Raw genomic sequence first — 16,243 nt, 5'->3', positions numbered from 1 at the left:
CATGAGGCTCCCCAAGGAGACTCCTACATCATGGCAGGAGGAACCAGAGACCAGGAGAATCAAAGCTATTTGCTCAAGGCTGTGGGAAGTCTGTGGCAGAGTTGGGATGTGAGCTGACTCTCCCACCTGCATCCCAGGGTGAGGGCATAAACCCAGCCAGGGAGAAACAGGGGAACTTCAGACAGATGGACTGTCCAGACATGCTTCAGGGAACCTGGACATGGGGCAGCTGCCTTTGGCCCACCATCTGCCTCAACAACTTGACACGAGAAGTTCAGCAGATGACAGGGGGAATGAAATGGAGGAGCAGTAGCCAGATTGCTGCCTGGCATTTGGACATAGACTGACATGTTTTGTGTCACTCTCATCCTGTTAAAGCCAAAGCAAGATGCTGTGACAAGAGAAAAAGAACCAGGGGGATGACTAACATGACACTTTGGGGAAGCCATCCAAGCCCAGCTGCAAGTGTAGGAGCTGTGAATACCCAAAGGCAGGGTTTTCCTTCTTTTTCAGCTTGTGGACCTTGCTAATTTTCCAGCCAAGACACAGCCTGCACACTATAGTGTACAGCACTCTGCTGTCAACAGATCTGCCATGGCCCATGGGCTCCTAGAAGTCTGCAGACTCATTCAAAGACTCCCAAACTTACACATTGGCAATCCATCAGCAAAGTAGCACAACATAGCTCAGAGATGGGAAGGCTGAGGTCTGGAGAACAACGAAGTTACTGCCACCTCCCTGCAAGGGGACCCCAGCTGATCCCTGGGGATTTCCCTTAAGGGCACCTGAGGGACCAGGTTGGTGATGGATTCTTGTGTGCAACCAAGGGCTTGTAAGGTGAGACACCAGAAGTGTGCAGACAGAAAGAAACAAGCAAAAATGGGAACTTGCTCAGGAAGACAGATCTGGCCTCCAGTAAAAATCATCAGGAAGGACAAGTTGTCTGAGAACCAGAGAGGCTTCAGACACAGCATCAGGCACAGCAGCCCTGGGACACCCTGTGTGGAAACACTGCCATAGCTGTGCACCAGCCTCTGGACCCTCCCAGCATGCTGATACCCTCCCCTGCTTTAACAGAGCTGGTTTTAAACCAGCCAGGATAGGAGAGAGAACCAAAGCCTTCTAAGTGCTACAAATGTTACTCTGAAGGTCCATCTGTGGTTCTCACCAGCCCACATCAGGGGACAGGGAGCATCAAAGCCATGTCCCTGCAGCCAGCTGCTCCATGCAGCCCAATGGCCACCAGCTCCCTTCCAACCAATGGAGCCCAAATCATCAATTTGCTATTCTTTGGGCTGAAAGTGGAGAAAATCTGATTACTGAGGGGTAATGACAAGTGGCAGGAGCCACTCAGCCTCCCGGCATGGCTGGAGGCAACACATGTGCCCTTTGGCAGGCAGGGACTGCCTGGCTCTGGGTGAGCAGCTGCTTTTTAGATGTTTCTTTAGAAGAATCCCTCTTTTTTTTTACTGTGGGTTTTTTTCTAGATGCCATTTATTCACTCAGGGTAGGGCTTGTCTGTAACTCACCTGTGTGAGCAGATACAAACACTACTTGTCTCCCCCTCCATGCTCCAGCCCTATCCATCACAGCCTTTGTAAATGGCATTTTATGAGGGCTGAGTTTCTCACAAGGCAGGCACACTGCTGCAAAGAGAACAAAGGGGCCCCTATTGGAAACTTTAAAGATGTCTAAACAAAGGCTTCTCTTGAAAACCTTTAACCCCTGATGCCAACCTCAAGGGAAACACTATGTTATGAGCAATGGGAGCACAGGCATCCTCTGTGACCGCAGATTGCTTACAACAGGCTGCCTTGTTGGCTGCATCTCCTGTTATTTGCTGCTGCTGCCAGCAAGGTCTTGTACTAATCAGCCACAATTTCTTTAACTCTTCAAGAAAGAAAAACAAAGTTACAACTTCCACAAAAATCAACTCCAACAGCTTCTTTTCCTCTTGGATCTCCTGCTTCAATGGCAAGTGGTGTTTCACTACACACACCCAGACCTCTCGTTTGCTTTCCAGATGGGAACTTGTCTTTTAGATGAGGCCAAATGGATCCCTCTCCTGGTGGCAAACCTTAGGGCTGAGAGCAGATTTCCCCACACAGGCTTTTGGATGATATCAAATGCCAATCTAACGAATCCCTGCAGACATCACAAGAATCTGCTTGTGAAAGGCAGTTTCTACTTGTTACTGAGAAGCTGCACACTCACTGCCTAATTGCTCTTAAGCTTGGAAAATGAAAGAAAAGATCATCTTTACTCTCAAGAGAGGCTCCAGAAGGTCCCAGGGGAGAGTTTCATGGTAACTATAAGTAATGTGGGCTTGGCTGAAGCAAAAATCCCGTGGGTTTAAGCAGAAGAGCTGTGTGCCTTCCCTTCATATCCAAACAAGTTTTCCCACCTAACTGCTTGAAACAAAAGTGCCCAAAGCTATTTTTTCCCCCCTGAACTGGTTGGAATGATAAGCCAATGGTGGGTGTGCAAACATAGCGATGCACAGACCCAGTTTCCCAAGTCGTGCAGAAACAGCGTGTAACAAAGTTCAGGCACACTTCTCAGCCCGTCTGGCTGCAGGAGCTTGGTTTCCTGCTGTGCAGTACGCCTTGCCCAGCTGTGCCAGCCCTTATCATCCTCTCCTAAAACGAGATCCTCCATTGCATGAGCAGGAACCTGTCCGAAAGCTGGGCAAAAGGTGAGCAGAGCAGGCAGGCTGCAAACCCGCCAGCGAGCTCACACCAGCTGCACAGCACCGAGAGACAGAGCGGGGTACCGTGCCCTCTTCTCGTCCCCCCAAAACACAGGCTGGCACCGCCGCAGGACCCCAAGGGCGTGCAGCCAGGCGCTTCAGGGGATAAAACCCACCTCAAACGCTCTGCTCTTCACGCATCACCCCCACCTCGGCTTTGCTCTTCTTCAAGCCCACGATCGCCGCTCCCTCTCTGCCAGCCCCCGCCCTTCCACCGCAAAGCCCCCCGCGGAGGCTGCCAACCGCCGCGGCAGCGCCCGGGGCTCCGCTCACCCGGGGCTCCGCTCACCCGCTGCTCCGCTCCCGCAGGGCCCCCGGAGCCCGTCACTCACCCGGGCCGCCCGCCGAGCCGCTCCCCGCCGCGCTGCTGGGGCAGGTAGGGCGCGCGGAGGGGCGCGGGTCGGGCGCGGGTCGGGCGCGGCGGGTGCGGGTCGCGCTGCGGTGCGTGGCGGCGGCGGCGCTGCGAGGCGGCGGCGCCCCGCGCGGCATTTAACGGGGCGGGGGGAGCGGCGCGGGGGCGGGTACATCGGCCCGGCCCGGCCCCGGGGCAGCGCGGAGGGGAGGATGAGGAGGGATGAGGAGGGATGCGGAGGGATGGGGAGGGATGCGGAGGGATGGGGGTGTCCATCCGCTCGTCGCAGTGTGCCCAGGGGCTGCCGCTGCCCCGCGGGTCGTGTCCGTGCAGGGGCGCTGCGCGCAGCTGGAAGCGGGGCGAGCAGAGTGTGCGGGGCCGGAGCTGCCTGCTCCCGGGACAGGATCGGGGGGTTCCCTTTTCATTTTAGTTCTTCTTTCCTTTTTCCCCCTTCTTTTTTCCTCCTTCTCTTTCTCCCTTTTTTCCCCCCTTTCTTCCGTTTTTGGTTTGGTTTGATTTCCTTTCATCCTTCCCTCTTGCAGGAGTGCACTTGGGACCTCTGTAAACTCAAAAGGTTCTGGAAAAAGGAGAGTCCAAGCTTAATATCCATTTGAGCCTCAGTGCCCTGGATGTTTAGGAAGCTCGGCTGTGGCTGTGGTGTGGGGAGGTGGGTTTGAAGCAGGGTGTTGTAAATCAGAGCTCCTGAAGGCTGTAGAAGTGCAAGTTGAGCTTGCAGCTGGCTGAAGGCCTGACTGTAGTGATGCAAATCATCATCAGAGGCTTCTTAGACACCCTGGAACAGCCCTTCCCATCCCTTCACCTCTTCTTAGTGCTTATATCCATCCAGGGGTGGTAGGAACCACCTTAGTGCTTTATAGGGCTGTGTCTTAGTGCTTTAACACCACTTTCCTTTCTCTTTGCATTCACATCAACCTACACAGGGAGCAGAGAGAACAAACAATGGTAAATCACCCACAATGATCAGAATTGTCTAGCAGAGAAGCCAGTCCTCCATGTCCAAACTTGGGCATTTGGAAGGTGTTGGTGCTGCTGGGGCAGGAGCAGGGCAGTGGGAACGTGCCCAGGGTGGCCACCCCGACTGGCCCCCAGGCCCCTGCAGAGCTCACTGCCACAGGGCTGCCATGCCCCCCACTCTGGTGTTTGCTGTTGGTGTGGTCCACAACTCCCCCAAGCCCAGAAAAGGCTGAATTTCACTTGTGTGTGCAGTGAGGGTTTATAAATACCCATGCATATACAAGAGCTTGTGGGTTGGTTGCTCTGGATTAAAGGAGGTATTGAAAACTGAGGGAAGCCAGAAACTGCAGCCTTCTCATTGCTGTGACTTCTAATGGCTTTTCCTTTTGCATAAACATTGCCTTGACTCCATACCCAGCAGCACTGCAGGCATTTTCTCCTGTGCTCCTTACAAAATACAACCCAGACCTCTAAAATGGATATTTTTTATTAGGATGTTTGGTTTCCCCAGGCTGAGGGAAGAACAATTGCCCTCTGTGGGCAGCCATCTCCTGAGCAGGGCCAACAGCAGCTCCTTTGGGGGGGAAAGCAACAAATTAAACCTCTGCACTTGAATTCAGTGGTGCTTGCCCTTGAGGACACTGTTACCAAGAGGTAAAGTTCTTGTATAAAGAGTGGATTTGAAGACTCAGTTTCTAAACAATAGCTGCCAGGATCGTATTTTGGTCTCCTGAGTCGAGTCCTTTCAGTCTTGGGGGACCAGAAAAGTTGGAGCCCTTCCATGGAGCTGCTGAATGACTGAGCTACAAAGCAGCAGTGCAGAAGGTGTTTTGCTTCTCCCAGGGCCCACCAAGTGCTTTTCCTGCTCCCATGGTTGCCCAGGGGTGTGATGGGACCTCCCTGCCTGATCTGCCCTCCAAGAAGTGATGTGGGGACCGTGAGCCTGGCTGTCTCTGTGGGGAGCTGTGGCAGGGGAAGGCACTTGGCTGGGTTGTGGCTGGCTGTGCTGCAGGCAGGAGCCAGCCTGGGGCAGGAGGGAGGGAGGGAGGATGCTGGGGGAGCTGGGTGATACGCAGCCCTGCCCAACCCACCGGCACCAGGGCAGGGGAAAACACGGCTGGAGGCAGCACAAAGAGCAGAGTGATGATCCCCACACTCGCTGCAAGGGCTGATTTGAAACATCAGCTCACCTATAAACAGGAATGTGGCTGCAGGGTCTGACCCTACCAAAGCCTCTGGGTGCCTGCCTGGTTTCCCTGCATGCCCACACGAACCAAACCAGCCCTTCACCAGGCGGCACAGCCGTGTGCTTCCTCAGGAAAGCACATGGGGCACTCCTCCTCTGCTGCTTCCATGGAAGAGCTGAGCTACACAGCCAGGGCCTGCAAATACCCAGGGATGCCCCGAGTCTCCCTCACCTCCAAGGCCAAGGCAGGGACACCCCAGCACACTCACCCCTTCTCCTGAGGCACATCCTCACCCAAGGCGAGGGAAAAGCCTGGGTGCCCAGTGATGCCAGGCTGAGCAGGGAGGGGGAAAGGCTTTCACAAATCAGCACAGGAGAAAGGTGCTGGTTCCCCCCTTGCTCCCCCCCTCCCCAATTCCACATAATGCCTGACTGTGAGAGAGCAGCCAAGTCCCAGCTGAGACCTCGGGCTCTGACAAGGAGGCTTTTAGCATGAGCTCAAAGAGCCTGGCCCGTGCAGTGCTGCTAACATGACACTGAGCTAACACTGCACTACAATCAGAGCATTTCAATAACTTCATATAATAAATGTCAGGAGGAGTGAATAATTCCCTGTAACCCTGAGGAGGCTGGAGGTGCCAGAAGGAGCCGAGTGGGTACATTGAGCTGCTCTAGCAATGGCCCTTTGACTCTCTGAAGGTAAATTTAAACCAGATGATGGATGCTGGGTGGTCGCCTCTGTGGGCAGAATGGCAAGCACTGTTCAGAAGAACGTCACTGAAACAATTTATCCCCCAAATTTGGAAGGCAATGGCTGCCAAGGACAGACAAAGAAAAGAAAAACAAGCTCCCAGGTAGTGGTTCCTCCAGCTTGACACCAAATCTGAACATCCACAGTGTGTTTACCTGCCTTTGGCATGCACCTTCTCACTTTAAGCAGTAAATAGCATGTGGATAATTATTCCAGAAGGCTCCTTATAATAAGCCCCAGGCAGTAAGCCTATGCCTCTGGTATTGCGTGGGGATGGCAGGGAGCAGTGGTACCTGCACATGCCCAGCCCTGCCCTGAGCTGGAGGCTGTGTGGAGTGAGTGTTGCTGCTGGCCACGCTGTCAGCACATGTCTTAATTCACAGGTTTTGGCAATTTGCTCCTGAACACTCCCTGCTGCTGCTTGGCCTCGCTGCCAGCCTGTTCCTGCCTCTGAGGAGGGGTTAATGCTCCAGCAGCTCTGCTCCCAGGCAGAGCCCAAGGCGTGTGGATGGGTGCTGGTGGGTGACATAAACAGGGATGGAGCAGCTGAGACAAGAGCAAGGACCCAAAGATAAGCTCCTCATTTTGCAATGAATGCTGAATGATGAGACTCACCAGGAAAAAATTCACATGCCCAGCCTGGTTCTCCTCTGCTCTGTATCCATTGTCTCTGAAAACAAACAGGGCAAAATGCTACTGAAAGGAGCCAGCCAGGTTTAGTGCTCATTTTTCACTGTGTTGCATTAGTGTACAAGGATATCCAGGGTCAGGCTGGTGGGCAGCCTTTCCTTGATCCATTTCCACGTTTATCCTGCTCACAGTCAGTAAGTCTGGGCAAAAAACAACCCTCAAACTTTTGCAGAGAGATTCCCAAATGGTGCTTTTAGATGAAGGGGGAAATGGGAGAGGCAGATCAAAGCTGAAATCACACTATTGCTTGGCAGCAGAGGAGTGAGACAGCTGCAGATTGCCCTTATGGAGGAAGATTTAATAACTTTCTCATGGGATCCCTTTGGCTGTGAGATAGAAACCATGAGGAGACACAGAGGCTGGAGTGAAGCTTTTCAGAAAGACCAGGTAACCCACCCTGGAGTGAGCTCTTGGGGGGAGACTGGTTGGTAAAGCTGGATGTGAGGACACTGAAGCAGGAGCCTGCCAGCCCCAGGATGGAGGGTCAGAGAGAACAGGCCCAGCCTCAGTACAGGAGCTGCTATGGGTGAGCTGAGGGTCTGGTGAAGGAGCTCCTGCTGCCCTGCTGTGAGTGCCCATCAGCGCTGAGCTGGGTGCTGGCAGTGGCTACAGGGCTGTGTGGGGAGGGGAGATGGGCTGCAGCTCTGCAGTCAGGAACAGGCTTGCACTAGCCATAAAATATCCATTTCCCAGAAGCAGAGAGGCAGCTGATGCTGTGGGTGACACTGGCACCACCTGTAAAGCTGCTTTTGGCAGAGCTCTGTTGATTTGTGCTTGCTGTGATCCAGCTGACACATCTGGGATAAAGACTTGAGGAGGGCAGGGGATTATATTGCCCATCCCATAACCAAACACAGCAGTGATGGAAGAATCTGTGCAGTGCAAAGCATCAGGTCCCCATGAGACTACCCAGAGGAGACAAGCATAAACATTTGCCTGTAGAGGAGATGTGTTTGTCTCCCACACACAAACAGGAGAGCATCAGCTCTGTCTGCAGCACGGCAAAGCTGGAAGTGAAGGGATATAAGTTGAAGGCTAATTGTAATGTGGGTCCTAAAAGCTGTAAAGGGCACAGGCTCTTTAAAACACATCTTGCACTAGGAAGAGCAAACCTGGCTGATGAACTCTTCTAAAAGGCTGCTTGGGATGACAATGTTGCTGCTTCTGTCTTTGGGAGCTTGCTCTGGTCTTTGAGGCCAGCAAGAGCTCACCATCCACAGCCTTGGGCTGCCTGGCAGGGCCAGTTACCTCTCTTCACACATCTAATCATTTATGCCCTCAATTATTCTTCATTTCCAGCCCATTCTCTCTCCTGAGGATGCTGGATGTGGTTTGGGCCTGATGCTCATCTAGATAGGTCCAAAAACATCAGAAAAGCAGAGCCATAGTCCAAATGCCAGCAGGCGTGACCAGCCCTTTGCAGCAAGACAGGGGAGCTCAGTGCATGGAAGAAGTGAGCTCAGACTTCAGACCTTTCCATCACCAGCCAAGCTGAGTGTCCTGGCTAGGAGCAATTTCTCCTGAGTGTGCCCAGCTGCCACATCCCAAATCTCCTAGTTTCCTCTTATCCAGATGAAGGTGCTCAGGGGGTTTAGGGGTTTTCAGCAGTGCAGGAGCTGCTGTTCTTCAGATAGGTAGTCTTGCTTTCCTCTGAAAGCAAGTCAGCACTGCATATCTCCCCAGTAGACACCCCATTACCCTCCCCTCATCCTCCATTTCATGCCCACATGTCCCAGGTGCCAGAGCAGGGCACCTCAGCCTTGGACCCAGCTCTTCTCTCTCCAGCCAATAAACACCCAGCCTGTGAAGTCAACAGAGTTAAATACCAGGTGCATGGGAACTCCTTCTAGTTAACAGAGCAGAAACAATCAGCAAAACCTCTTTGGTCTCTGACAAAAATGCAGCTGTTTTCACCCAAGAGTCCTTGCAGAAGTCCATGAGTAGCTCCTCCTTGCATGACAGTTTCCTGGCTGCACTCAGGGCTCAGCATCATTTCCCAGTCACCAAAAAGCCACAGAGCAACAAGCACATCTGGTGGAAAATCAAATTAGTGATCAATTAGAGCACTGCTACCATTGTGTGGGATTGGAGATCATAGAAGTGCATGTTTCAGAGCTAGGAACAGAGGGCCCTGTGTGTGTCTGAGTGAAAACTGATGAAGCAGATCTTCAGTTACCCAGATTTGGTATGAATAATGCCAGCCTGGTGCTGCAGCAGCTGAGATGCTCTCTGAGCTCCAGTGCTTTCCACTGGCAAAGCCTTTCCACCTTCCCCAGCCCATCAGGCTGGATAAGGAGGGAGCTCCAGGCTCCCTGCTCGGCATTGGGCTGGGAGGACAAGGTGAGGAGCCCAGGCCTGGGGTTGCAGTGCTGGGGATCACTGTCTTATAGATCCAACCCCTACCAAAGCAACCTGCTTCGAGATGGTGTGCGGAGGTACCTGCAGCTGCCAGCGGACCAGACGGTGCTGATCCTGCACGCCAAAGTCGCCCAGAAGTCATATGGCAATGAGAAGAGGTAAGAGGTGCCTCCAGCTTCTCCAGTAGAATCACAGAATCCTGGAGTGGTTGGAGCTGGAAGGGCCCTCCAGAGCTCTGCCAGCCCAACCCCCTGCTAAAGCAGGTTCCCCTCGCTCAGGGGGCACAGGAACGTGTCCAGATGGGGTTGGAAACCCCCTGAGAAGGAGCCTCCACACCCTCCCTGGGCAGCCTGGGCCAGGGCTCCCTCACCTCAGCACCAAAGGAGTTTTAACTCATGTTCAGGTGAAGCCTTTTGTGTTCCTATGTCCATAACCCCTTGTCCTGTTACTGGGTACTACAGGAAAACATGACACCCCACTCTCCTGACACCCACCTGCTAAGTACTTGTAAGTGTTGATGAGGTTCCCCTCTCAGCCTTCTCCAGGCTCAACAGCCCCAGGTCCCACAGCCTTTCCTTCCAAGAAAGATATTCCAGCCCCCTGATCCTGTTAGTAGCCACCTTTAAACCCAGCTGCATAAAGCTCCATTTCAGCCTTGCTAGATTTCTCTCAGCTGCTGAAGCAAACAGTTTAACATATCCCCTCTCCATCCACTCATGACCTCCTCACATCCAAATCCACTGTTTCATCTTTAGGAACAGGATAACACAAGAAGGATGTGAACCCCCACCTGCATCCATCTCAGTTAGACATTCCCAGGAGTGAGATTCCTCCTGTGAAGCACTGGAGAGCAGAAAGATACAGTGAAAGAAAGAAAGGCACAATTCAAATCTCACCCTCCCTCCCCAAGAATGAAATTACAAAGGTGAAGAAGGGGAAAGGTTAGTGCTTCAAGTGCTCTGGAAATGTTGTCTCACCATCTGAGCAGCCACAGCAGGCACTGAGCTGTTTCCATCAACACCCAGTCTCCAAAAAGCTGCTATTTTTGCAAATCCTTCCCACACTACAAAAACACCTTGAGGTTCTGGCTTGAGCCTCCAAAATTGCCACTCCTGGGCAGTGATGTCAGGCTGTGGCACTGTAATATAACTAATCCTCCATTAATCCCTGGGATATGAATAATCCCCTGTTATTACAGAACAGCTATGAGGCCACAAGCTCTACCTCTAACCCACCCAGACCCCACAGACAGCTCTAGGCTGGGCTGGCTATGCCTGCAAAGTCCTCATCATGTCCAGTCTCCTGCCAAGGGCTGCTGCTCCACAGATAAAGGTTTTCTTCTGGAGCTGAGTCTCCCAGCCAGGAGGGAGGCTGAGCCTTTGGGACAGCCCCTTTGCTGCAGACCCTGTGCAAGGGATGAGTGTCAAAATCAGATCCCAGGTTTGAAGAGGGAGAGAACAGAAGTACAGAGCTCCTAGGTTAAAGTTTAAAGGTGCTGGTGGCATTTCTCTTCATGATGAGAGTCGGGGGCCCCTGCTGTTGTTTAAATAAACCCATAGCCAGGGCTGCAGGGCTCTGACAGAGCCAGCCCCCTGCACTGGTGTTTTCTCTTTCTACCCAGCATCAAGAGAGGATGAATTTGCACCATTCACACAAGTGCAAAGACAGTGGAAACCCAAACAAAACACAGGAAAATGGGTTTCTCAAACGCTGGCTATAGATTTATTTGCTTTGGGCTCTGAACGTGGCTGTGAATGCAAACTCTGTTCCCGAGCTGCCCCAGCTCCCGGCAGAGGCAGGGGCCCGATCCCCCCGCGCCTCGGGGCGAGCCGAGGCGCGCTGTCCCCCGCTCCCGGCGCCGTGCCGGGGCATCCCGGGGCCGGTCGGTGCGGCCGGAGGCACAGACAGAGCCCGGTGCCTCCTGCCTGCGGCTCCCAGCACCTCGCTGCACCCCCACCCACACACATGCGCCCGGCACCGCGGGGCCCCGGCCAAAATCCCCGCTCTCAGCCCCATCCCATCACCCCTGAGCGCCTTTTCTGGATGCTGCAGTAAGAAAATCCCCTCTTGTCTCTGCAGGTTTTTCTGCCCCCCGCCTTGTGTTTACCTGAGAGGGCCGGGATGGAAGTTAAAACAGGAGCAGATCAAAGGTAAGCACAGGGCAGCATCCCTGGACCTCTCCTCCCTCCCTTCCCATGCCATGGACAGTTGCCTCCACCTCCACTGAGCAGGTGGTGACCCTGTTTATTTCCCCTTTGCCCCCAAACTCCTCTTTACTCCTGGAGGCTGAGCCCTCAGCGGTTCACACCCAGGGAGAGCTGGAGCCTGGGCCCATGCCTGTGCCTGTGCAGGGCTGGAGGATGCTTCTCCCCATCTCTTCCAGCCAGAGACCTGGGAGAAGCAGGTTTTCGGGTGTGTGGGTACATGGGGCTGGACAGCATGGGCAGCAGCCTGATGGAGACTCAGAAGTTCAGCTTTGAGGAGCAGCCAGATGCCAAGGTAAAGGTGCTGTCTGACTGTGCTGATGCGAGGCTGTCCTCAGCATCTCCCCACGCCCCGAGACATGTCATCACCCCCTTCCTTGGGATGTCGTGGTCCCTCCTTCCTCACCACAGCTCCCTGCTCCTGCTCTGCAGCCCATGCAGCAACCTGAGCAGCCAGGCAGGCTCCTCCTCCTTGCAAAGATCCTTTCTTCAGCACCAACTTTTCAGATCAAGAGCCGTGTGGCAGGCGAGCTGCCAAAATGTGCACAGCTCCCTCCACCTCGGTACCTTCTCTCAATGGGCAGCACTGCTGCTTATCCTAAAATGAAAGCCTGGCCTTTCATTTGCAGATAAACACTTAAAGAACAGCCCCAAATCGATCCCAAAGTTCAAGAGCTTCATCAGAGCTCTGACATCTTTTGATAGGGGAAAAAAACCCAAGAGGAACAAGCATTATCTGTGGTCCCTGGAGAGTGTGGGGCCTGAGCCGAGCCAGGAACCTTACAGAAGGAGCCTTTGTCTGCAGTGCTGGCCTTGCTGCTAAAACACAGCATATTGGCAAGGAAACCATAAACCCAGGGCCACTTCTCATGTTATGTGGGATAAATCACACGTGAACATTCATTTCCATGAGGAATTCTCTTTCCCCAGTGTAAATAAAGCCTCTGCTGATCCCCAGCGCTTCATTCCACCTGTAATAACATCCCCGCTCCATTCCCCCTTTAAATGAACCCGGGACTCTCTGAAAGGGTGTTATTATGTCCTTGTGGAGCGCTGAGGCGGATGAGGAGGCTGAGGAAGGCTGGTGGGGCTGGGCTGGAGCTGCTGGCAGCCCCTCTGTGCCCTCAGCAGGGCTTCGGCTGTGCCAAGGCACTGTACATCTCGGACGCGGACAAGCGCAAACACTTCCGCCTGGTCCTGAAGCTCTTCTTCAGCAACGGGCAGGAGATTGGCACCTTCCACAGCAAACTGATCAAGGTCATCTCCAAACCCTCCCAGAAGAAGCAGTCGCTGAAGAACACGGACCGTGCGTATGGGGGTGGCTCTGCAGGGAGACAAGAGGGCACGAGCCCGGGGGGGGATGCTCCCTGAGTGGGTGGGATGCTCCCTGAGTGGGTGGGATGTTCTTCAAGTGTGTGGGATGCTCCCTGAGTGAGTGAGATGCTCTCTGGGTAGGTGGGATGCTCCTTGAGTATGTGGTATGCTCCCTGAGTGTGTGGGATCCTCTCTGAGTAAGTGAGATGCTCCCTGAGTGAGTGAGATGCTCTCTGGGTATGTGGGATGCTCATGAGTGTGTGTTATGCTCCCTGAGTGTGTGGGATCCTCTCTGAGTAAGTGAGATGCTCCCTGAGTGTGTGGGATGCTCTCTGGGTATGTGAGATGCTCCCTGAGTGAGTGAGATGCTCCCTGAGTGAGTGAGATGCTCCCTGGGTATATGGGATGCTCCCTGAGTGGGTGAGATGCTCTGTGAGATGATCACAGTTTGGCTCCAGAGTGGTCCAGCCTGGGCCCAAAGCCCATAGGCACTCCCAAAAGAGGTGTATATCTGAACATATTGATGGCTCATTTCCACACACTTCACCCATGCCAATGTGATAATGCCCTGATGCCAACGTGCCCCTCACTCTGTAGGCTTCACCTTTGCAAAGCCCAGCTGGGCTGGCACTCCTGGGCAGAGGAGGGCTGCTGGGAGGGTGCTGGTTCCTGCTGGGCTGCTTACACCAGGAACCAGGACTTGTCCTCCCTGGCTTTGACAAAAGCCATAGTTCAAGCCACACATGCACCTGGCAAACACTCACCCAGTCACTTCTCCCCACAGTCTGCATCTCCTCGGGCTCCAAAGTCTCCCTCTTCAACCGCCTGCGCTCCCAGACCATCAGCACCCGGTACCTGTCTGTGGAGGGGGGAGCGTTCATTGCCAGCGCCAGGCAGTGGGCAGCCTTCACCCTCCACCTGGGTAAGGAGCTCATGGGGTCACTGATGCCAGCCGTGCCCAGGGCTGTCTGCCTCCAGCCCTGGCTCTCCACTCCTGCAGAGCCAGTTCTCGGGGGTAAAAGAGGTGGGAATTAGCCTGGGGATGTGGGAAGCTGGCTCAGATCTCACCCTCGCCTGGTGTGTCTGGCGTATCTCTGGAGCCAATGGCAGTCTCTCGCTGGACTTGAGGGTTGGCATCATGCTCTGAGAGCACACAGGCTGCAAATGGGGCAGCAAGAGCTCTACTAGTCTGAAGGGTTATGAATGCAATCAAGACATTTACCTGGAAGAGGCCAGAGCCCAGAGCATCCCTGCCTCTGGTGGTGTCCCCGCGAGGTACCACATCGCAGTCCCGCTCTGCCGTGCTGGGCTCCCAGGTAGCAGTGTTCTCTCCAAGTGGCGGGCACCTGCAGAGCAGAGAAAGCAGTAAAAAAGCCCTGGGAGCACGGCCAGAGCAAGGCAGCACAGACTGAGCTGCTGCCCGGCCGTCGGGGCACTGACTCCGCCTCTCTCCTTCCCGAGCAGCCGATGAGCGCTGCGCCCGGAGCGGCTTCCCGCTGCGGGAAGGGTATATCCGCTACGGCTCCGTGGTCCAGCTCGTCTGCACGGCCACCGGCATCACCCTGCCTCCCCTGGTAAGCATCCTCCTGCCTCCCACGCTGAGCATCCCCTGCCTCCCCCGCTGAGCATCCCCTGCCTCCCCCGCTGAGCCTCCATCCCTGCGGGTGCCGGTGCCCGGCTGCTCCGTGCCCCCGAGCATCGGGTGCGGTCCCTGGGTCACGCTGCTGCCCTGCAGATCATCCGGAAGGTGACCAAGCAGTATGCCATGCTGGACGTGGATGAGCCCATCTCCCAGCTCCACAAATGTGCCTTCCAGTTCCAGGGCAGTGACCGCATGTACCTGTGTCTCTCCACAGAGAAGGTGATCCAGTTCCAGGTACCTTAGTGTGAGGAGGAGATGGGGATGCTCAGGGCACTTCCCATCCTCTTTCCAAACTCCTCTGCCTTGCTGCTGGATGGGGAGTATGTCACTGGGAGGGGTCTTCTAGCAAAGGGGGTTTGCATCCAAATTAAGGCCAGAATCACTGCAAAACCATTTGCCTCCAGCTTACCTGCTTTGGTGGGGAGGTCTTTGCAAAGGCATCATGATCCCTGTTTCCCAGTGACTGGAGCTTCCTGGAACCAAGACACAGAATCCCAGAGTGGTGGGGGTTGGAAGGGCCCTGCAGAGCTCATCCAGCCCAACCCCCTGCTAAAGCAGGTTCCCTTCAATCAGGGGGCACAGGAATGTGTCCAGGTGGGTTTGGAAACCTCCCGAGAAGGAGCCTCCACACGCTCCCTGGGCAGCCTGGGCCAGGGCTCCCTCACCTCAGCACCAAACAAGTTTTTCCTCAGGTTCCAGTGTGCTCCAGCTTGTGCCCATTACCCCTTGTCCTGTCACTGGGCACTACAGAAAAAAAGACTCACTCCATCCTCTCAACACCCACCCTTTCAGTATTTATAAGCGTTTATAAGGTCTCCCATCAGTCTCCTTTTCTCCAGACTAAACAGCCCCAGGTCTCACAGCCTGTCCTTCAAAGAAAGATGTTCCAGTCCTCTGATCATCTTGATAGTCCTCCTCTGGCCTCTCTCCAGCAGTTCCCTGTCGCTCTTGAGCTGGAGAGCCCAGAACCGGACACAGGACTCCAGACGAGGCCTCACAAGGGCAGAGTAGAGGGAGAAGAAGCAGGGACAAAAGCCAGGTGTCCTGGCCCTGGTTCCCTCCCATCCCTGCTGCAGTGGGTTTGGAGCTGTGACACTCTCCACAGGCATCTCCCTGCCCGAAGGAATCCAACCGGGAGCTGCTGAACGACGGTTCCTGCTGGACCATCATCGGCACTGAGGTGGTGGAGTACACCTTCAGCGAGAGCCTGGCCTGTGCCCGCCAGCCCATCAGCCCTGTGCCACTCATCACTGCCCTGCAGGTAGGCACAGCCCCTGCCATGGGCTACCCCCACCTCTCCATCACCTGCCTCCATCATAGCTCCTGAGCCCCGGTGCCCATCTGTCCCGGCTTTGGGATGCCGCGGGAACAGGCGTGTCCGGGCTGCTGCAGCAGGGATGGGGTGTGCAGGCAGAGCAGCCTGCAGGAGGGGAGGTTGGCTCCTTGCACCACGACACACAGTGCTCTCATCCATGCTCTCTGCCCCTCACAGCTCACGGGTGGTGGGGACGTGGCCATGCTGGAGGTGCAGGGGGAGTATTTCCATGCACACCTCAAGGTCTGGTTTGGAGACGTGGAAGCAGAGACAATGTACAGGTAATGCAGCCAAGGGCTCGGGGAGCCAAGGAGGAGAGGGGTAACCACCTTGAGGCTTCACTCTGAGCTCCAGGCTGGAAACATGCAGCCCTCACTGCTGTGTGGGACTCTCCTCAGTTAATGCACGTTTTCCTCTCCTCTGCTGTTCCCAGGAGCCCCAAGTCCCTGGTGTGTGTCGTCCCTGATGTCTCTGCCTTTGGCAGTGACTGGAGGTGGCTGCGATACCCCATCACGGTCCCACTCCTGCTGATCAGGGACGATGGCCTCATCTACTCCAGCTCATTCACATTCACTTACACCCCAGAGCAGAGCTTCATCCCAGGACAGCAAGTCCTCTCAGATGTCCCCCAGGACTCGGACAAATTACTTGACAGCATCCATCAGGAGTTCACCAGGACCAACTTCCACCTCTTCATGCAGAGCTAG

At 54.7% G+C, this 16,243-nt stretch overlaps 2 protein-coding genes across 6 annotated transcripts in view; one reads left to right on the top strand and one right to left on the bottom strand.

Annotated features, from left to right (window-relative positions):
* MATN4 (matrilin 4) overlaps window positions 1–3,140 on the bottom strand; it is a 17,913-nt gene extending 14,773 nt beyond the window's left edge. The window contains exon 1 of one of the 5 annotated variants that reach the window (XM_062008863.1): window positions 3,082–3,140. The gene's annotated coding sequence lies outside the window, so the exon portion shown is untranslated. Of the gene's footprint in view, window positions 1–2,865; window positions 2,943–3,081 lie in introns of those variants that run through there. The other 4 variants (XM_062008861.1, XM_062008862.1, XM_062008860.1 and 1 more) reach the window with 4 other exon arrangements.
* RBPJL (recombination signal binding protein for immunoglobulin kappa J region like) overlaps window positions 1–16,243 on the top strand; it is a 20,724-nt gene extending 4,481 nt beyond the window's left edge. The window contains exons 2-12 of the mRNA XM_062009431.1: window positions 3,059–3,125; window positions 9,094–9,219; window positions 11,141–11,211; window positions 11,445–11,560; window positions 12,397–12,571; window positions 13,364–13,501; window positions 14,044–14,153; window positions 14,315–14,455; window positions 15,327–15,482; window positions 15,714–15,817; window positions 15,970–16,243. Coding sequence (XP_061865415.1) covers window positions 3,059–3,125; window positions 9,094–9,219; window positions 11,141–11,211; window positions 11,445–11,560; window positions 12,397–12,571; window positions 13,364–13,501; window positions 14,044–14,153; window positions 14,315–14,455; window positions 15,327–15,482; window positions 15,714–15,817; window positions 15,970–16,243 — 1,478 coding nt within the window. The remainder of the gene's footprint in view (window positions 1–3,058; window positions 3,126–9,093; window positions 9,220–11,140; window positions 11,212–11,444; window positions 11,561–12,396; window positions 12,572–13,363; window positions 13,502–14,043; window positions 14,154–14,314; window positions 14,456–15,326; window positions 15,483–15,713; window positions 15,818–15,969) is intronic.

Source organism: Colius striatus, chromosome 16 (assembly GCF_028858725.1).
Source record: "Colius striatus isolate bColStr4 chromosome 16, bColStr4.1.hap1, whole genome shotgun sequence".
In the NCBI taxonomy this organism is placed as follows: Eukaryota; Metazoa; Chordata; class Aves; order Coliiformes; family Coliidae; genus Colius; species Colius striatus.
This window is presented reverse-complemented; position numbering and strand designations above follow the sequence as displayed.